The sequence below is a fragment of the Monodelphis domestica genome, chromosome 4 (assembly GCF_027887165.1).
Source record: "Monodelphis domestica isolate mMonDom1 chromosome 4, mMonDom1.pri, whole genome shotgun sequence".
In the NCBI taxonomy this organism is placed as follows: Eukaryota; Metazoa; Chordata; class Mammalia; order Didelphimorphia; family Didelphidae; genus Monodelphis; species Monodelphis domestica.
Genome location: NC_077230.1, coordinates 84,408,002 through 84,429,863, shown reverse-complemented (window position 1 = coordinate 84,429,863; position 21,862 = coordinate 84,408,002). Strand labels below are relative to the sequence as shown.

Here is a 21,862-nt window from a genome sequence, read left to right as displayed (position 1 = left end):
TGTGCTCTGGTCTCCAGGAATTCTGATAATCAAAGCCAGAACCTTTGCCAGAACCCATCCCCACCATGAACACCCAAGGGATCCCGGGTAGGGAAGGTAGATGAGATAAAGGAATCCCTTTTATTGAGTTTTCTCCTAGAATAAGAATTTAATAGGTTCATGAATTTAGAGCTGGAAAGGAACAGCATTTCTTTCTCAGGATTATACAGAGAATAAATGCAGGCCCATTGAATGCAAAGTCAATATTCTCTGCTCTTTAAACACGGGACCAGCTGCATAGGGAAACTGGATCTGGGGGGGGGGGGTGGCAGGGCATTACAGCCACTTCCAGATTTTGGAGACAAACAAATAGAAGATGCCTTTTTGGACCTTTCACAGATAGGAATAGTGCCATGTGAGTTGTACAATGCCCTGAATGCTTTCCTGTGTTTCATGGACTCAACTGCACAGACTCTGTTTTTGTTTTCTTTACATTTATTTGATTACTCTTCAAAGTTGTACCAAAGTCCTCTGTTTTTTTACACCAATCATTACTACCTTCTTTCAAGTGAACCCTCCTTTGTAACAAAGACATAGATAAGCAAAACTGATAAAAAGAATCTCATTTCTTCATCTGACAACATAAGCGAATAGTCTTCATCTATAGTCCCCTACCTCTTTGACCAAGAAAATGGGAGAAACTTTCATTGTTTGATCAACTCGATTTCTCAGAATGTATTGGATTGAAGAGTAGTTAGGTGGCACAGTGGATACTGCTAGACTTTGAGTCAGAAAGAATCCAGCTGCAGACACTTTATGAGCTGTGTAATTCTGGACAAGTTACTTCACCTGTGCTTCAGTGACCCTCATCTATAAAAACAGGAATAACAGTAACTAACTTTCCTGGGTGTGATGAAAAAAAAATGAGAAAATATTTGTAAAATGCTTCTCAAACTTAAAGTGCAATCTAAATGCTAGCTAGCTAGCTAGCTAGGTGTAATAGTAGTCATAGTGGTAGTAGTAGTGGTAGTGGTAGTGGTAGTGGTAGCGGTCGTGGTGGTTGCAGTGGTGGTGGCTACAGTAGCAGTGGCTACTTCAATGGCATTATGCCTTGCTTCCAGGATCCCAGACACCATTTTGCTTTGGTAAAAATTGCTTTCTAATGCATTCACTTGTGCCTTCTCTCTGCTCATAAAGTGACAGAAATGCAAGATAGACCATGAGCTCATCATCATTCAATGGACCAGGAAAGGGAAATGACTGGAAGAAGGGCCAATGCAAAATCACAAAGAACCCCTACTGCTTGACAGGATTCCTCAGCTACTATCCCACTTTTTTTCTCCACTCTGAATATACTCTTAGCACAGTTCCTGGCTCATAGCAAGCACCCAAATATATTTATAGACTGACTGAAAAACCTTCATCAGACTCTGGTACCCAGAGACTCTTTCATCTAATCCCTGCCCTGAGCAGGTTTATGGGAAATTTAAAAGAAAATTTCACCAGAGCTCTAGTAATAATATGCCCAGACACACAAAACCATTTAATGTAGAAAACTATACCTCCAGGAAACAGTAGAGGCTTTCCTCTCTCAAGCTGGCTTTTCCCCTGAGGATATCATGGATACAATACTCAATTTGGAGTCAGAAAGTACTGGGTTCAAATCCTACAAGTCCTGGGTTCAATTCCTGTCCCTGACTCATTAGCTGTGTAATCATGGGCAAGTCTTTTACCAGTCCTTAACCTATTTAATTCCAGGCAATTCTCAAGGACTGGATGCTGAGGTTATGATTGAGTTGTAGTTTGCTTTAGATAGAGGAAGTTCCCATAGCCGCAACTGAGGCATATCCACAGCTGGGGGAAAAAAATAACAACCATAAAATTTGGTAAAAAGAGATGCCATGAAGGAAAAGTTACCAAAATAATCATACTCTTCACCTATTAAACTTATTGTTGAGAGCATACCCCAAAAGAGTTGGCTTCCTTCAAGTCCTTGCAAAAATCCCGCCTTCTATAGAAAGGCTTGCCCATTCTTGTGCCTTCCCTCTGTCGGTGATTTCTAATTCATCCTGTATATAGATTGCCCTAATTGTTTAACTGTGGTTTTCCCCCATTAGACTGAGCTGGTTGGGAACAGAGACTGTCTTTTTATTTCTCTTTCTCTCCTGGGTTCTTAGCATAGAGCCTGGCATATACTAGGAGCTTAGTTAATGTTTATTGATTGACAGAATAAAAAAGACAGATTTTATGTTCAAAGATTGACATAGCAACATTATGTTCATTACACTTTTAAAATTAGAGTTAACATGGGTCCCAAAATGGGAAAATGGTGAAACAGTTCACATTAATATAACTGAATGCCAAAATGTGATCAAGATTGACAAGTATGAGGAAAACAGAGATATCTGGAAAGACCTCTGTGAAAATATACAAGGTGGAAAAATGGGAGAAAAATGTAGCACATCCTACAAGCATGTAAGAGAGAAAGTAAATTAATGGACAAAGACTTCTGATGATGATTTAGAGGGAACGACTTCCAGAGAAGTACATAGATACATTATACAACAAAAATAATTAGGAAATTAACTAACATTCAATAATTATTAGTCATCAATTAAGTTGAAATTGATTGTATTGATGAGCAATGCTAAGTTTCTTTCTTCTTTGTTTTTTTTAAGCCCTTACCTTCTACCTTAGAATCAGTACTATATAATGGTTCTAAGGAAAAAAGAGTAGTAAGGGTTAGGAAATGAGGGTTAAGCCCAGGGTCAAACAGCTATGAAGTATCTAAAGGTCAGATTTGAACCTAGGACCTCTCATCTCAAAGTCTGGCTCTCAATCCACCAAACTACTCAGTTGCCCCCCCATGTTAAGTTTCTAATAAAGCCTTAATTACAAAAGACAGACAGACAGACAGACAGACAGACAGACAGACAGACAGACACAGAAACAGAGAGACAGAGAGATGCAGGAGGAAGAGACAAGATGGTAGAGAAGATACACAGACCCACCTGATATTTATCAAGTTATTCTCCAAAAAACTATGATATAACACCTCAAAATTAATTCTGGGGCAGTATAATCCACAGAAAGATGAGGTAAAATAATTGGTCAGCCCAAAACAACTCAGAAAGCCAGATATATTGCACTGGTGTGGAAATGGAGTGCAAAGCAGCCAAGGCAGACCCCACTGTGACAACAGGCTTTGGGGGCAGCTGAATCAGTAGTGAAGGGTTCCAGAGCTCTCAAGCACAGATGATAAAGGAGAGCAGGGTGGTGTATCTAACAACTACTCATAAGGAGATTGCAGGGGTACCTTTGCTGGCTCTGAGAGCAAGACTCTTGATTCATTGCCTTTACATAAAACCAGGTAGCAGTCTAGGGGCATGGTCTCATGGTGAGGAGGAACACTAAGTGTACAGTGCTTGTGGCCACAGGGGAAAAGGGGGACCCTAGTCGTAGTTCCAAGGCAGAAAAGAATGCTTATGGTTACTCAATAGTTAGCACACATCTTTTATCATACCATCTTGGAAGACCTGAAAGCAGATGAATTTCTCAGACTTAGCTCTAAAGGCAGTTGCACAAAGTATCTGAATCTTTGAGCAGTGTCCCTTTCACCACAGTTACAGAGCTCAACTTTAACTGCTTTTTAAGTTTAAAAAAAGGCTGAAAAAATGATCAAACAACAATAATAAAATGAAACAACATAGAAAGCTGTTTTAGTGATATTAGGTATACTGGAGTAGATGTGACAGCAGGGCCAAGTAAGGGTTTTGTTGTTGTTTAACTATGGGAGGATACTGTGCAAAGCAGAGGGAAAAGAGCTAGTGGAGAGAGCAATGGAAGATGCTGGAGGGGTTGGCATAACTGGAGAAACAAAGTCTCTCAGGGACCAGGAGGGGATAGGATTAAGGGCACAGGTAGATGGGAGAGGCACCGCACTTTCTGGAACTGGAGGGAAAGATTAAGAAGGTGAGTTTCGAGGGAGATGAGGTTAAATGTTACAGCTCTTCTCCAGACAGTAAAATAAATCTAGTAGGAGAGATTTCCACCTTTTCCTCAGGAGATCCACAATTAAATGAGGGAAAACCCAGTGTCCAGTCAAGCCCCCAGACTAGCTACAGAGGTCTCCTCCAGCCTCTCCATTCGCTTAGTAGTCCTTCCTCAACCTTTTCACAGTCCATTTTCAGGGGCACCTCCCAAGTTCCACTGCAGAGTCCCTCTTCCCACTTTGCTCCCCAGCTGCAGAGAAACCACTTCTCCCCTTTCTTCATCGTCCCCCTAAGTCGAGAGGCGCCACTCCTCCCCTCTCAAAGGCTACTGCCTCCTGTCTCCTCCCTGCTGCCCGGGTTTTCAGTACCCTCGGGTACCGCCCACCTGGCTGCCTCTGCAGGCGGCCCGGGATGGGGGAGCGAGGTTGCAGCAGGAGACCTGGAAGGGGGAGGGGGGATTCTCAGCTTCAGGTCCCCATCCCCATCTTCCCTCTCCTTCTCTCTCGTTGCTATTAGTTGCACCCCCACCCAACCACCCACGCTGGAGTCTCTTTTGGGGTTGGGGAGCTTAAGAGATGGGTGTGAGTTGAATAAGGGGAGGGAGGGAAGGAAGGAAAGAGACAGGAAAACGAAGGGGTAAAGCGAAGGAATCACTGAAAGTGAGCTGGGAAGAGGAGGAGGGAAAGAGGGAGAGGGAGCTGAGAGCTGTGGGGGCAGCTGATGTAGGTGGGGGGAGGAGGATAGGGAGGAGCTCCGCGGGGTGGCAGTCAGGAAGGGAGGGGTCTTAATGGGGAGGCGGAGGGTGAAAGAGAGTTTCTCCTCCCCTGGAGCCCCGATCAGATTTCCTCTAGAGGCAGAAGAAAAAGCAAAGATCCCACCTTCACTTCCCTCTGCCTAGCCGGAGTGGGCTCACCTCCTTGCCTCTCGGCTCTGCGCTGTCTGCCCGGGACCCAACGAGCCCCAGGATGGTGAGAGAGCGGGTGGGGTGCCGAGCTCACTGCCGGCCGGCCTCAGGTTCTAGGGTGACTAGACTAAGGAGAGCTCCCAGAGAAGAGAAAAGACAAGAAACGGGCAGCGAGAGGAAGTTTGCAGGGTGGGGACTGGGGTCTGCATTTCCTTTTCTTTTTCTCTACCCCCACCCCCACTCTCAGTCTCTAAGATTATCTCTCTTTCGCAGATCTGGAAAAGCCTGCCCGTGCTCGCCCTGTTGGCCATCGCCTGGGTCCACGCTGAGGTATGTGAGCTGCCCCTAAGGCGGCTGGGGCTACTGGAGCAGCTGCAGCTGGGTCATTCCTGCGGCTGGCTGCACCTCCCCAGGACTAACCCTAAAGCCGCCACAGACTAGGGAGAAGTAAGGGGGGCGGGGGGAGGCTCTGGAGGAGGATTGAGCGAGTGGCCCCCTAGGCTTGCCTGTACCTCCTTCTCCTCCTTCTGCGAAAGTTTAATATAAACCCTAAATTGGCAAAAGTCGGCTGGGCAGAGGAAGGCAGGCACGCGCGCATACACACACAACATTTAACATGGAGGGAATGGATCTGGGAGAGGGAGGGAAGCACCAGAATCTATCTGAGCGGAGGTGTCCCACATGCAGCCGAGTTCCAAAAGACGTCTTGAGCTGCCCTCTCGGTGGGAAGCCTTCCTTCTCTCCTGCTCCATCTCTCCTTCACCTCCCTCCCCTAAGCTCCCCCCACCCCACCCCAACCTCCCGCCAATACTATCTGCCCACAAAGAAAACGCTAGGCTGAAAGGAAAGAAAATGTCTCTCCTCTTGCTCCTGGGGTGAAAAAAAAAAGTTCTCTTTCTGAAGTTAGGCGATTTCCCAGAGATTGTTTCCTGTCCTGCCCCTTGTGAATGAGTTCACATTCCCTCGCTCTCGCTTCATATTCGCGTGTGAGATGTTAACCAGGGCATACTTAAACCCTCTTAAGTACCGGAATGAAAATGATCCCTTGAACTGGGATGGCATAAATGTGGGTGATGGATCCGGTGCTTGCTTTGGGGGCTCTAGAATTACCAGTGAAGATATTTCAGAGCTTTTCTTGCAAATGTCTTTTGAACTTTGAGGCCCCTTTCGTGTCATTAAGAACAAACGGACAGACCCTGCACCCTGGGAGCCCCCTAGCCCATCCCCCATAAACTCTAAGGTCTATTTTCAGAAAATAAACAATGCCCAATTCCCAGAGACTCTGGCCTCCAAGAACAAGTGAAGTCAGAAGCCAAATATTTGACAATTACTACAGGAAATGTGGAAGGAATTAAAAAGCACCAACTCCGTTATATGAGGGAGAGAAAATGGAATGTGAATTACAAAAGTAGGTCCCTGGTGGGTATTTCTTCTTGTTGCAGCTTTGCCACACCCTTCTTCCAATCACTCCTTGACTCTGCCCAGGCAAATCATAAGTCCAGACGATTTCCTTAAGAGAGAAAAGTCTTCAAACTCATTCTTATCCTATTCCCTGTCATCTTGTTGATTGAGCCAGAAAAGCAGAATGAACACTGCAAGGCATAACTAAGCAGTTGTAGTCCTTGGCCTAAACCTAGCCAGTAGTGTCAGCTCACCTAAGATCTGACCACTTCTGTTCCCACAGTCTGTAATTGAGAGATGAGGGAATCCTCAGGCCTCTGACAGAACTCGGTGACTGCTGGGACTTAGAAAACAGAAACAGCTGCTGCCAGGAAGCAGATGTATTGAAATTAGTTTCCCCCCAGCTCAAAAATTATTAGCATGGGTCCCTGTATGTTTTGGCAACTTCTTCGAATCATAACTTTAAAGCAGTAAGTCTGTCTCTGCCATGCTACTCCACCCACCCTCTTTGCACCCTTTTTAGGGAGTATTGTAATATAGAGCTATGTTACATTGCCCAGGCTTCTTGTCCTGCTGTAATTATAATGCTATTCAGAAAGTTTGAACTGTCAAGTAAAGTTCTCTTGGCATGGCGGTTTCTTGATGGAGATAGAAAAGCACGAAGTACTGTTAAGTCTTACATTATATTCTTAAAGACCTTGGGGAAAGCAAGAGGTGAAATGAAGAGATTACTGGAGGGAGGCTAGGATTTGGAAACTGAGGTAGACACACAGAAATGAGGGAAGCTCTTAGTGTAAAGTGTGTAAAAAGAGATTTAAAAAAAAAACAAGGGAGTAAAGGGTTTGCAACAGAAGGACTGATTTTAGGTGCCTGGGCTTATCTTTTTCTCTTAGTGCCCTTTTATCAGTTAATTTCTAAGGTGTAGGGTACTGATTGACATGGATGCAAATCATTTCTTCAAGATGCCTTTAACAGGATGGGCTCAAAAGTGAAAAGACAAGTATGTTTATATCTGTGCTCTTAATGATAATAAATCCTATCTCATTCATGTAATAGATCAATCCCTTCATGTGGCATCGATTTGCTGCATTGAACTTTGTTTTAATGCATCTTAAGGTTTGGGGCTCTCTAATGATAGAGAGGCAAAATGGTCTAGTCAGTAAAGAACCCTTCAGAGAAGGAAGAAAACCTCAGTTCAAGACCCATCACTGTTATTATGTAATTTTGGCCAAGTCCAAGTCACTTGGTGTTCTAGACTTAGTCAACTAAGACAATGATTCTGTCTTAGAGAAAACATTTGAAATGTTTTAATAATTGCATTTCAATGTAGTTGTTCCTCTTTTTATCTATGTATTTTATTTTATATGCTTAAAGACATTATTCTGAGCACATAGTTTGCACCAGATTGCCTAAAGTGTCTATAACATAAAAAAAGGTCAAGAACTCCGGCTATTAAGGTGCTGATCAGTCAATATTGGTTGATAGAGAGTTTGCTCCCTCAGCAGCCACCTATGCCAAGGAAATCATAGGTCCCCTTACTATCCTGATCCCTGTCTCATGGTAGAAAAGCATAGTTCATTGTTGCTTATAGGGGATCCAACACATACACACACCCACACACATGAACACGCACACACGTGAACACACGTGAACACATACCCATTGTTGATGTTTTTGTTCAGTCATATCTGACTTTTGTCAGACACATTTGGGATTTTCTTGGCAGAGATACTGGAGTGGTTTGCCATTTCCTTCTTCAACTTATTTTATAGATGAGGAAACCAAGGCAAACAGGGTAAAGTCTCTTGCCCAGAGTCCCACAGCTAGTGTGTATCAGAGGCCAGATTTGAACTCAGGAAGGTGAGTCTTCCTGACTCCAGACCCAGCACTCTATCCCCTGAGCCACCTAGTTGCCCCATCATATATACATTCATACACACATACAGATAGAGATAGAGAGATACAGGCATAGTTAAGGAGTAATAACCATCTTTAAAAGTTTTTAAAACTTCACAAAATCACAAAAACTTTTTTTTCAGTTGACTGACATAGGAATGATAGTTTGGGATGTTTTCCTGGGAAATTTATGCTGTGATGTTTTTAAATGGGCTATTTGCCCCACAGTCTTTGGCTTATCTCTGAATGTTTTGAAAGATGTGGTTGTCTGACCAAGGTGTGAATATATTAATTTTTCCAGAAAAAAATAATATGGAAAAATGTTTTACATGATTGCATGTGTAAAATCTCTATCAGAGTGCTTTTCATCATAGGGAGGAGCGAGGAATGGGAAAGTGTGAAGGAGGGACTATCGGAAGGAGGGAAAAAATTTGGAACTCAACATTTTTAAAAATGAATGTTAAGGGGGCAGCTGGGTAGCTCAGTGGATTGAAAGCTAGGCCTAGGCCTAGAGAGGGGAGGTCCTAGGTTCAAATCTGGCCTCAGTCACTTTCCATCTGTGTGAAGCTGGGCAAGTCACTTGACCCCCATTGCCTAGCCCTTATCACTCTTATGCTTTGGAACCAATACACAATATTGATTCCAAGATGGAAGGTAAGGATTTAAAAAATAAATAAATTAAAGTAAATTAAAAATAATAAATGTTAAAATTTGTTTTTACGTGTTATTGGGGGAAATAAAATATTATTTTAAAAAAGAAAAATTCATTTAAAAATACATTAGGATTATAAATGTAAGGATAAAGGGCCCTTAAAAGTCCTCTTCTTTCAAAATGGCACCATTTTACAGATGAAGGAAGTAAAAGTTGAACACTTTCTCCAAGGTCACATAGCTGGTCACAAGTGACAAAGTCAGGATTTGAACTAAGGTCCTTTGACTCCAAATTCAGTGCTCATTCCACTGTACCATGCTGCTTTCCTAGAGCCTAGTATTAAAGCAAGTGTGTATAGTGGATAGAGTATTGGACTGGAAGTCAGGAGAATCTAGACCCAAATCATGTTAGTGATATTTGCTAGCTATATGCCCCTGAGAAGCTCACTTAACCTTTTTTATAGGCAAATAGGATTAAGGGATTTGTCCAGGGACACCCAGCTAGTTAGGGCTTGAGGCTGGATTTGGACTCATGAAGATGATTCCAAGTCTGGTACTCTATCCATTATGCCACCTAGCTGCCCCAGCTCACTTAATCTTAACATAGATCAGGCAATTCTTTAGAACCACAGGTTTGAAGATGAAAGAGATCTTCCAGGTCATCTGGGTCCAATCTGTTTGTTTTACAGTTGAAGAACCTCAATCCCAAAGAGGTTACATGATTTTCTTAAGATCATACCAATAGAAAATGGTAAAGCTGTCATTTGAATTCATTTTATCATTTGCTGACTAGGTGACTTTGGTCCAATTTTCCTTTAGCATTTAGCTACCAAGTCATAGACAAGTCATGATCTCGTAGAGAGATGGGAAATTCTTTTTTAAAATTAATTAATTAATTGATTAAGAATATTTTTCCATGGTTACGTGATTCATGTTCTTTCCCTTCCCTCTCCCCTCCCATAGCCAACAAGCAATTCCACTGGGTTTTCATGTGTCACTGATCCAGACCTATTTCCATATTATTAATATTTGCAATAGAGTGACTCTACATCCCCACTCATATACCCTGAATGGGGAATTCTTGACCATGATGAAATTTTGTATTGGAATGGGGAAGAGGAGGAAAGCCATAAACTAGTTGTGACAGCTAGGAGGAGCAGTGGATAGAGTTCAAGACAGGAAGATTCATATTCCTGATTCCAGATGGGGCCTCATACTAGCTATGTAACCCTGGGTTATTCACTTAACCCTGCTTGCCTCTGTTTCCTCAGCTGTAAAATGAGCTAGAGAAAGAAATGGCATGCCACTCCAATATCTTTGCCAAGACAATCTCAAATAGGGTCATGAAGTTTTGGATGCAACTGAAAAACCACCAGTTGTGAAGGAGCAAGAAAATGGTCAGTCTTCAAAACCAGATATGGCCCAGGTCTGAGAAGGTGATAGCTAGGGATGACCATCATCCTTTAAAATTACTCTAAAGACACAAATTTCATTCTGATACTTTAACCTAATGTTTTGCACATGGAGAATATTTAATGAATTCTTGAATCAATCAGCTATAAAAATTACAACTCAGAAAAATTTTAGAATGATGCTATTTCATATGCTCTCCATTTTTTTCATGAGGCCTCTGTGAATTTTTGCTTATTACACAACTCATTTTTGGTAATTCATTCCACTTACTTACTCAGCTCCGCCTATCCTCCAGATAATTCATTTATTCATCCATGCTCTATATTGGCTAGCAAACCATACACCCTTGGAACTCTTTAGAGTGTGTATGTATGTGTGTCTATATCACTATGTCTCTGGGTGTATATATATATATATGTATATGTATATGAGTCTGAAAATTATATGACAATGGGTTGCTTTAGTTGTCTGGTTTGATCATCAAATAGGAGTCTGCATGATGTCATGAAAATAAAATTGAACTTGGAAGGGAAGCAAAAAATTTGGGGAAAATCTTCATAACAAAAACCTCTGACAAAGATCTAATTACTCAAATTTATAAGGAACTAAATCAATTGTACAAAAAATAAAGCCATTCTCCAATTGATAAATGGACAAGGAACATGAATAGGTAGTTTTCAGATAAATCAAAACTATTAATAAGCACATGAAAAAGTGTTCCAAATCTCTTATAATAAGAGAGATGCAAGTCAAAACAACTCTGAGGTACCACCTCACACCTAGCAGATTGGCTAACATGACATCAAAGGAAAGTAATGAATGCTGGAGGGGATGTGGCAAAATTGGGACACTAATGCATTGCTGGTGGAGTTGTGAATTGATCCAGCCATTCTGGAGGGCAATTTGGAACTATGCCCAAAGGGCAACAAAAGACTGTCTGCCCTTTGATCCAGCCATAGCACTGCTGGGTTTGTACTCCAAAGGGATAATAAGGAAAAAGACTTGTACAAGAATATTCATAGCTGTGCTGTTTGTGGTAGCAAAAAAAATGGGAAATGAGGGGATGCCTTTCAATTGGGGAATGGCTGAACAAACAAACAAACAAATTATGGAGTTAGAGGACCCGGGCACACATCCTTGCTTTGCCAGAATGACTGGGCAAATCATTCCCTGGGTCTCAATTTCCTTATCTCTAAAATAAGGGGGTTGGATTAAGATGACTTCCAATTTTAAATCTGTGCTCTAGATAGCAAGCTGGAGTAGCAGCTTAGAGTAAAACTGCCAGCCTTAATGAAGGCTGGCTGAAGGACATGTCCACCTTGGTGAGCCTTATCTATCATTTGGCCCCTCAGAGGGGTTCATGGTACCATCTGCTCTAGGATAAGTTCTTGTCCTCAGTCTTCTTGAAGTTCCCTTTTCTCAGCTCCCCTGTAAATACTGATGGGGTTCACAAAGAGTTCAGTACTTAGGTGACTGATTTAAAAACCAAGCACAATAAATTCATTAATTTGCAATGAAATTTTTCCTAAGAACAACCTTTAACACAGCCCTCTCCCAACACTGCGTACAGTCACCCTTTCCTTTTTCAATGCTTAACACCAGTGCCTAGCATATTTTCGGGGCTTAATAAATGCTAGTTGATTGACTGACTGTCTTTATTCCCTACAGCCCATGGTGGAAAAGTTTACCAAATGAAAAATTAGAAAATATTTACTGAGGATGAAATCTGATCAAATAAATGGGGTTAAGGCCTATTTGCATGGGAATCAACCTGAGTAGACTTTAGGTCCTGTGCTAGATATTGAGGATAGAAATATAGAAGTGAGACAATCCCTGCCCTCAAGGAACTCAAATTTTACTAGGCACATAGTTGTTTATAGATGAGTAAACATTGTCTGTAGAAAATGAATTCAAAGTTATGGAGAGAGCACTAACTGGCAAATCAGGTAAAGTTCCTTGAAGGAGGTGACGCTTGGTTTGAGCCTGGAAGAGAGCTTTAAGAGATGGAGATGAGGAAGGCAGGCATTGGGGGCATAAGAAGAAGCCCCTGCAAAGGCAGACAGATGTATGGGAAGTAGAAAGTAGGCCACTGTTGCTAGAGTCTAGAGTGTGAGGAGGGGTAATATGTGGTCAGTCTGGAAAGGCAGGCTTTGGTCAGCTTGCCAAGGACTTCTAATGCCCAAACAGAGGGGTTTCTAGTTTATCCTAAAGTCAGATTGTTGTTTCTCAGTCATTTTAGTCATGTCTGACTCTTTGTGACCCCATTTGGGATTTTCTTGTTAAAGATACTGGAATGGTTTGCCATTTCCTTCTCTGGCTCATTTTATGGATGAGGAAACTGAGGCAAACAGGGTGAAATGACTTGCCCAGAGTCCCACAGCTAGTGAGTATCCAAGGTCAGATTCGAATTCAGGAAGATGAGTCTTCTTGACTCCAGGCTCAATACTGTATCCACCGTGCCATCCAGCTACCCCCCTAAAGCCACAAGGGAACCTATGAAGCTTCTTGAGTAAAGGAATAGTGTGATTAGACCTATGCATTAGAAATACCCATTTTGAATCTGCTTGGAGAATGGTTTGTAGAAAAGAGATGATGGATGCAGGGAAGTCATATAGAAGACTATTACAATAGTCTCCATGAGAGGTGATAAAGGCCTGGCCTGGGGTGGTGGTTATGGTATGAGAATAGAGGAGGAGAGATGCAAGAGAGGTGGAGGGAGTGGATGAGACTTGCCAATTGGTTGGCTACAAGAGTGAGGAAAAGCAAAGAATTTAGGGTGATACCAAAGGTATAAAACTGGCTCGCTGGAAGAATGGTGGTTTTTGTGCTAGAAATAGTATATTAGAAGGAAGAATGGGCTTAAGGAGTAGGGGAATGAGTTCTCTGTTAGGCTTGTTGAGTTGGAGACATGAGACTGGTTAATGTTGTTCAGCCATTTCATTTGTATCCAACTCTTCATTTGGGGTATTCTTGGCAAAGGTACTGGTGTGATTGCCTTCTCCAGTTCATTTTACAGATGAGGAAACTAAGGCCAATAGGGTAAGTGACTTGTCCAAGATCATACAGCTAGTAAGTGTCTGAGTCCAAATTTTAATTCAAATCTTCCTAACTCCAGACTGTTCATTGTGCCACCCTGCTGCCTGGCTATGGGACTAGAGCTCAGGAAAAATGAGAGTTACCTTAGTAGATGTCAATTGAATAGATAGGAACTGAGGAGATCACAATAGGAGAGAATAGAGAAAGGAAAGAGGAGAGGATTTAGAGATATACCCATGCCAGACATGGATGATGAGTCTGTAAAAGTGTCTGAAAAGTATCTGTCAAACTGTCATAAAGAAAAATCACAACAGAGCAGTGTCCAAGAGTACAGTGAAATCAAGAAGGAAGATGACTGGCAAATGATCATTGGATTTTGTAATCATGAGATCGTTGGTCACATGGGACAGAGCAGTTTTGGTCAACTGTTGGCCTAGAAATCACTTCATAAGAGGCCGGGGTTGAGAAGTAAGGGAGGGTGAGAAAATAGGGACAATAAATACAGACAGCTCCCCTCCACGCCCAAGGAGATTAGCTATGAAAGGAAAGAGAGATTTAGGACAATATGTTGAGGCAATGGGTTAAGTAAAGGTTTATAAAAGCCTAGATGTAGAGTTGGAAGGGGCTCAGAGTTCATCTAATTATAGTTATATATATATATATAACATACTATGTTATAGATGAACAAATCAAGAGGCTGGATAGCTTATCCAAGTTTACATGATACTATATGGCTAAGCCTCTGACTCCAAGTCCAGCATTCTTTCCTTTCCCCTATTTTGTCTCTCTCTTTTTTTAAAAGGATGAGGGAAGGAGTATGCTGCTAAATGTTTAACAATAGACTCTCCAAAAATGTTCAACACCCTTTTAAGTTTAATCAGCATTACTAACATTTTCTTCATTACTTTTTTAAACCTATACAAATCAACAAAATAAATCAAACCCTGATTTGTAGATTTGTCCATTTTCAGGGTGTACATGCTCACTCTGACAATTTAACAATCAACTTTGGAGCCAGTATCAGTTGGTTCCAGTGTACATTTAGAGGTTGCTAATAAAACTGACTTTTTTTTTCAGCAACATAGAAACAACTGAGCTTAGCACCTAATGAGCTATACAGTATAAAATCTATGAGAGTCAATGTTATAGTCAATATGACCTGCAATCAATTTCCACCTCTCCTCTATACTGGCTGTGTGGCCCTGGACAAGTTACTGGATCAGGACGACCTGGATGTTTCTGTATGTAGAAAAGGAGTCTGTGGATAAGACAAGCTTGAAAATTAGGGAGGAAGAGAAGACGATCAGAGCTGAAAGCTAGAGGAGATGGGAATGGGTTGGTATTGGCAAGGAGAAAGACCATCTTATCCCTTGAGGGGAGAAGGTGGATGTGGGAGTAATATGTGATTGAGGTCTAGAAAAAGACTAGAGGTGACATGACAATGGGACAAAGGATTCGAGGATCAAGGATGGTGTGAAGAGCCAGTATGTTGTATCAGGGACATCTAGGTGGCACAGTAGATAGAGTACCAGGCTTGGCACGAAGAAAACTCATGTTCTGGACTTAAAATCAAGCCTCAGAAGCTTACTAGCTGTGTGCTCTGGACAAGCCACTTGCCCATTTGCCTCAGTTTTCTCATCCACAAAATGAGCTGGAGGAGGAAATGGCAAGCCAGTCCAATGTCTTTGCCAAGAAAATCCCAAATGGGGTCACAAAGTCTGAAACAACTGAACCACAACAACAAACGTTGTATCAAAAAGAGCAAGAGGGTTGGAGTCAGAGGATTTGGGTTCCAGTTCTGGTTCCAATACTTTTTGTTTGACTGTGGAAAAGTTATTTAAAGTCTCTAAGTCTTCCCATTCGTAAAATGAAGAAACCGTAACTAGCAATTTGCTCCTAGGGCAAACTTCACAAGGTCTAACCTCAATTTATATTTTTAAGACTAATTCACAGGGCAGCTGTGACACAGTGAATAGAGCAACAGGTCTGAGACACTTCCTAGTTGTGTGACCTTGGGCAAGTCACTTAAGCCAGATTGCCCACCCCTTACCCTTCTATTCTAGGGTTGATACTAGGACAGAAGGTAAGATTTTAAGAGAAAATTAAAAAGACTCATTTGGATAGAAGACAACCTGTGAGACACAGCAAGGATACCATGCTGGGGAAAATGGGGAGAAACTCACCCAGATTGTTTTTGCCATGGGGAAGGAGCACACCATTTGGAAGATACTTATTTTAACTAATAATTCTTACTGCAATTCCATTGGGATGAAATGAATGAATGAATGAAAAAGTAACAAGTACTTACTATGTACTAGTGAAGCAAACTAGCAAGACAGAGCCTGCCCCCAAAGAACTTACATGCTAATGGGAGGAGAAGGGATGAAGACAGGGTGGGTGGATGGTGAGCCAAGTACAAGATGGATGTCTGGGAAATGACCAAGAAGTGAAATAGAACCATATGAGGTGGAAGTTTGCCTATCAGAGCCCACAGTCCCAAGGACAAAGTCTAAGACCCAATGGATGGGAAGGGGATAAGGAAGATGACTTCCTGGGGAGGTACGTACTTCTACTAATGCAGGTGGGTATCTGCTGGCCTACTTGGTCTTACAGAGTTGCCTGGTGGCACGAGAAGTTGTAACTTTACTAGAGACCCACGGCCAATGGGTAGGAGAGATAGAAACTGATTTCCAGGTCTTACTGACTATAGCACTGGCTCTCCTAGGTTATGTCCTGGATTTTTGCTCATTAAATACTAAGTTCATTTGTTTCCATGCTTCTGAAGAAGGTTAGTCTTGCCAGCAACCTCCAAATTTCATTGCCTTGAGGCAAATCCTCAATCACCCCACCCTAGTGATGACTCCACTTGGCTAATCTCTAAGGTCCTTCCCAGTCCTAAAATCTATGATTCATTTCAGCCATTTTCAAATCCAAGCCACTCACTCAGTGATTTCACCATTCTAGGGCAAGGGAGGTTATGGTGTGAGAAAAGAGGAGGAAAGATATAAGAAAGGTGGGAGGGGGGGTGGACAAGAATTGCTAATCAATTGGATATGATTGTGAGAAAGAAGGAAGATTTTAGGATGATTTTAAAGGTACACACCTGGCTCTCTGGAAGAATGGTGGTTCCTTGTAATATCTTTTATCTTTAAAATATAAAAGTTATCATTACAATATAAAGCCACTCATCCACTGGAGAAAAAATCATTCTAGGGCTATACACAAATTTTAAAAAGCAATTTCATTGAACCGGGCAGGGGAGGATAGAGAAAGCACTTTAAACATTTAACTCACCATTTAATTTGAGAAGACGGGACATAAAATGGGTTTTATTGTTTGTTGCCTTTACTAAATACACTTCAGTTCCATATTATGGGTAGTTAAGGGAGAAAGATGGCAGAGGAAAAAACAGAGACAAAAGGAGAGAGCAGTGGAGGAGAGAAAGGAAATAAAAGAGTGAGGAGGAGGGAAAAGGGGCCACCTGTGAAAGGTAGAGCTAGGGGGCTGGAGAAAGCACCCCTGACTGAGGAGGGAGGGCTTGGGTGTGAGTCCCAGCTCTAGCTCGTTTAGTCCTGGGGACCGAAAATGCAGGATGTGGTTGTCTACAAACCCCTCCTCTTTGCAGATGTCCTTTGGCTTTTTCAGGTTGTGAAGAATCTGAGCTCCCCCACCCCTTCTCGCCTTGCCTCCCTGGGGGAAACTGGGAAGGCTCTCTTATTTAATTGGGCAAATCTCTATCCAAGAGCAAATGTCTGGGACATTCCCTACTTTCCCTTACGTTCCTCCTAGCCAACACACACACACACACACACACACACACACACACACACACACACACACACAGAATTACAGACAGACACACAGAGACAGACAGATACAAAAACACACACACAGATAGAGACACACAGCACACAGATCTACGCTCATGCAGAGGTGGATATGCTTTATCTGCATGACTTTCTGCCTCCTTCCTGCTTTCTTTATCACAGGATGACCGTCATTCTCAAGGATCAGTGAGGGGAAGGGGCTGTTCTTAATGAGAGCCTGACCAGGTAGCTCCCTAAGGGTCCTTTTTGAGAAGCTGACTGCAGTTTAACAAACCCACCATTAAGACAAACAAATTCCAATTCTTCAAATTTTCTATTCTATTAAACTCAACCTTTTCACCATGAAGAAAATAATTCTTCATAGATATTTCCTCCCATGGATGTGTTTTCTATCAACTGATCACATTGAAAAGATCAGGGTTGGACAGGAAATACAGATGACCCTTCTGGATAGAGCCCTTTGTGGACTGCCCCTGAAGCCTTAGAACAAAGCCTAGTGGGAGATTAAGTTGCCCTGAGCTGGCAACAGCATCCACTTTAGTGAGGAAGAGCTCGGGTCTACTAAGTCTAATTACAAGTTCCATTGCCAAGAATTCCTTTTCATTAAGCCTGGAGACCATTACAGAACTGCCCCAAGGCTATACCGACTACTGTACATGGATTAATCAGTCAAGTATTAAACTCCTACTGTATACCAGGTGGACAGCTAAGGTGACTCAATGGATAGATTACCTGGTCTGGAGTCAGGAAGACTCATCTTCTTGAATTCAAATCTGTTCTCAGACACTTACTAGTTGAGTGACCCTGGGCAAGTCCCTACTCCTGTTGATCTCCATTTCCTCATCTATAAAATCAGCTGGAGAAGAAAATGGCAAACCCCTCTAGTATCTTTGCCAAGAAACCCCAAATGGGGCCATAGAGTGTCAGAATGACAGAAAAATGACTGAACAAAATGTGCCAAATATCAAGGAATACAAAGATAAATGAAACATCATCTCTGCCCTCAAAGAGCTTCTATAGGTGGAAACAAAAGTCAATTAGACTTTGGGGGGGTTGGAAGTGGACTTACAATTGGGGGCCTCAGAAAAGACTTTGTATCGAAGATGGAGCTTGAACTGTGCCTTGAGGAAAAGTAGGGATTCGAAGAGGCAGATATGAGGAGGGAGGACATTCCAGGCATAGGGGGAGCCAGTAGGGAGGCTAGGAAATGAACAATGAATGAAGAACAGTAAGGAGGCTGGTGTCACTGGATCACAGTAGGGCTGGGGTAGACAGTGGAGTAAGGAATATGAAGCCTGGACAAGCAGGAAGATGCCAAGTCATGAAGGGCTTTGAATGCCAAATTTTATATTTGATCCTAGAGGTAATAGGGAGCTACTGGAGTTTATTGAGAAGCAGAATGACATGGTTAGACCTGTGCTTTAGGAAAATCACTTTGATAGAAGTAGAGGATGGATTAGAGTAGGAGAGACTTGAAGCAGGGAGGTCACTTGCAGTAGTCTAGGGGAGAGATGATGAAGACCTGACCAGGTCATAAAAGAGTTTTTGGGTTGTTGTTCAGTCGTTTCTGTCTGACTCTTTGTGATCCCATTTGGGGTTTTCTTGTTGAAGACACTGGAGTGGTTTGTCATTTTCTTCTCCAGCTCATTTTCCAGATGAGGAAACTGAGGCAAACAGGCTTAAGTGATTTGCTGAGTGTTTGAGGCCATATTTGAATTCAGGTTCTACTGATTCCAGGCCCAGTGCTCTATCCACAGCACCTCCTAACTGCCTTTCACAAGTTAAAACAATGTAAATGCTAGAGCTCGTAATTACATACCCCATTCTTCAACCCCCTTGAGAGATCATGGTTCTAGAATTTAAGATGATGACTATAGCTTGGACAGTATGAGATGGTCAGCTTCATGTAGGTAGGATTCTACAAATTGGAAGAGATCTGTTTATATTTTGTGGTAAAGTCTCACTCAGCAAAGAATACGAGTTCAATGTAAGTAAGAAGGTAAGGAAAGCCAAAGCTTCACAACTGTCTCTGCATTTGTCTTCTAATTCTCGTGGTCATAATTGTGATTTCCCCAGGCCTCTTTCCTTTCCATGCTAGTTTCCAGGCACGTCCTCTCTCCTTTCCCCTGGCCACCAGGGGCCTCTGGGAAAAAAAAGAAAAATTAAGCAAAACTGAGACTCATTCAAACTCATAAGCATTCTGACCCTGATTGTTCTGTCCCTGTGTATCCTTGCCTCCCTATCAAAATATAATCTCCTGGCCAAGATTGGTCATTCTATTCATCAGCATTTGATTTCCTTCTAGTGATTTGTTTTTTGGTTACTGTTATTTTGTTAAATTGTTAATGTACACATTGTTCCAGTGGCTGTACAGTCTTCCTATGTTTCTCTGAATTTCTCTTTTCATTTATTATAGTATATTAACACACCATTAAATTTATATAGCACAATTTGTTCAATTTTTCTCCAATCTAAAGTTAGTATCTACTTTGTTTCCATTTTTTTTTTGTTATGACAAAAAAGTGAAGTTTAAGTATATTAGTAGAGAGGCATCTTGGTGGCTCAGTGGATAAGAGTACCAGGACTGGAAATGGGAGGTCCTGGGTTCAAATCTGACCTCAGACACTTCCTAGCTGTGTGAGCCCTGAGCAAATCACTTAACCCCATTTGCCTAGCCCTTATCTCTCTTCTGCCTTGGAGCTGATATTTAGTATCGATTCTAAGTCAGAAGGTAAAGGTTTTAAAGATAAATAATATTTGTATCCAGAAGGCTTTTCTTTCTGTTTTTTACCACTTCTGGGATACAAACCTAGTCATGGAATCTCTGTGTGTCTCCAAGCATGAATAGATAAGCATCTTTTTAATCTCATAACTCTAAATTGCTTTCCAGGGCAGTTGGACCCATTTCTACCTGGTCCCTTCCAGCTTTTCTAGTCTTCAAATGTCTTACTCTTACTTAAAATCTACTAGTACCAAGTTGGAGAATTCTAACAATTCCCATATTAATTTGCCTCTCTTCCCACAGTCCTTACAACACTATCTCCATCTTTTTGGCATCTTTGCCAGTTTATGAGGTATACAGTCAATAATCAGTGAACTTTAACTACGTGCCTACTATGTTGTAAGCATTGTGTTAAGTGCTAGGGATAGAAATAAGAAACAGACAGTCCTTCCCCTCAAGGAACTTACAGTCTAATAAAGAAGACAAACAAAGACAAAGACAAAGAAACAACAGGAAACTGGAAAGGAATAGTGGGGGTGAGCTGCCAGAGAGCTGCCGTGATGTGATGCTTATGGAGTAGGAAGTAAGCAGAACAGCTACTAGAAAGTGAGGAATTGGCTGAAACTCCTGAGCCCTCTATAACGAAAAGCTTTGGGAGAAGTTTGATGTTTTGTTCTTCCATCTTCCACTTAGAGGGGAGAGGCAGCTGAAGATGCTGAAGAGACAGTGAATCAATCTCCCTGATGATAAATAAGATTTCAAGTAATGACCATGAGCTCATCATTAAGCATAAACATAAGCTCCTGGGGGAGGTGAGATGTTTTTTGGTCAGAACCAAGCAGAGTAGCTGATGGAAAATAAAGAAATCTCAGAGGAGTTTTAATGTGTATTTCTCTTAATATAGGTGATTTCATTGTATAATGAAAAGAACAGTGGAGTAGAAATCAGGAGCATAGGGTCTAACCCATGTTCTGCTGTTCACTTAATGAATGAATGATAATTTATCACTCCGTGACTCAGTGGCTCAAGTCTAATGAGGGGGTTTAATGAAATTATCGCTCAGATCTTTTCAATCAAAACAAGCTTTGATTCTTGGGAGGCAAAAAGAGAATCAGTTTATCAGCCTATGATACTAGAGCATAAGCAACTAGGTTCAAGATGATAGAGGAGACCAGAAGAAAGACCAGTCTTTCTCCAGAACCCCGTGGGCCAGCAGAATCTGGAGTCCTTTGGAAAACCCTGCTGGTTTCCATTCTAATTCTTCCTTGTGGATCAGTAATAATGAACTGTCCAAAACCAATAAAAAATCCCAATTATCTGATCTCTTTAGTGGTCAATGAATGTTTCAAAATGATATGCCTAGGAGGAAGCTAGGTGGCTCAGTGGATTGGGAGCCAGACCTAGCAATGGGAGGTCCTGGGTTCATATCTGACCTCAGATTTCCCAGCTGTGTGACCCTGGGCAAGTCACTTAATTCAGTTGTCTTGTCCTTACCACTCTTCTCCTTGAAACCAACACATGATATTGCTTCTAAGACAGTAGGGAAGGGTTTTTAAAAATGATATCCCTATGCTATCTCAGAGTCAGATTCCTTTTTCTCTCCTTGACTTGGTTTAAGAGAGGAGGGATATGCAATCCCTTCATCCTCAAGTGTACATAAATTAGGTAGCACTGTGGATGACTGGGAAGCAAAAAGGCTTTAGTCTCATCCTAGGTCATCTGTTGAGTATTTAGTTATGGGATCATGGGCAACTCTCAGCACTCTTCCCTACCCTACTGTACATTTCTTTAAAGTCTCTTCTTTGTGCCCCACTCCACTCTGAATTGAACCCTTCCTAGTAACAATGAAAAACAGTGAAGTAGAATCAGCCAACAAAGTTACCACATCTGAGGGTGCCTGTAACATCCTGCACTCACCTACCCACCCTCTGAAAGAAGAGAAGTTTTTTTAATCATCTATTATTGATTATTATGTACCTGCCCCACTTGTCCTTATAGAGTTGTGAGGATTAAAGGAGGCTGAAGGATTTAGCATGGGAAA

At 41.9% G+C, this 21,862-nt stretch overlaps 1 protein-coding gene across 1 annotated transcript in view; it reads left to right on the top strand.

Moving 5' to 3' along the window:
- The first annotated feature begins 4,553 nt into the window (after positions 1–4,553).
- FSTL1 (follistatin like 1) overlaps positions 4,554–21,862 on the top strand; it is a 118,439-nt gene continuing 101,130 nt past the window's right edge. Inside the window, exons 1-2 of the mRNA XM_007493752.3 lie at positions 4,554–4,939; positions 5,149–5,205. Coding sequence (XP_007493814.1) covers positions 4,937–4,939; positions 5,149–5,205 — 60 coding nt within the window. The 5' untranslated portion in view covers positions 4,554–4,936. The remainder of the gene's footprint in view (positions 4,940–5,148; positions 5,206–21,862) is intronic.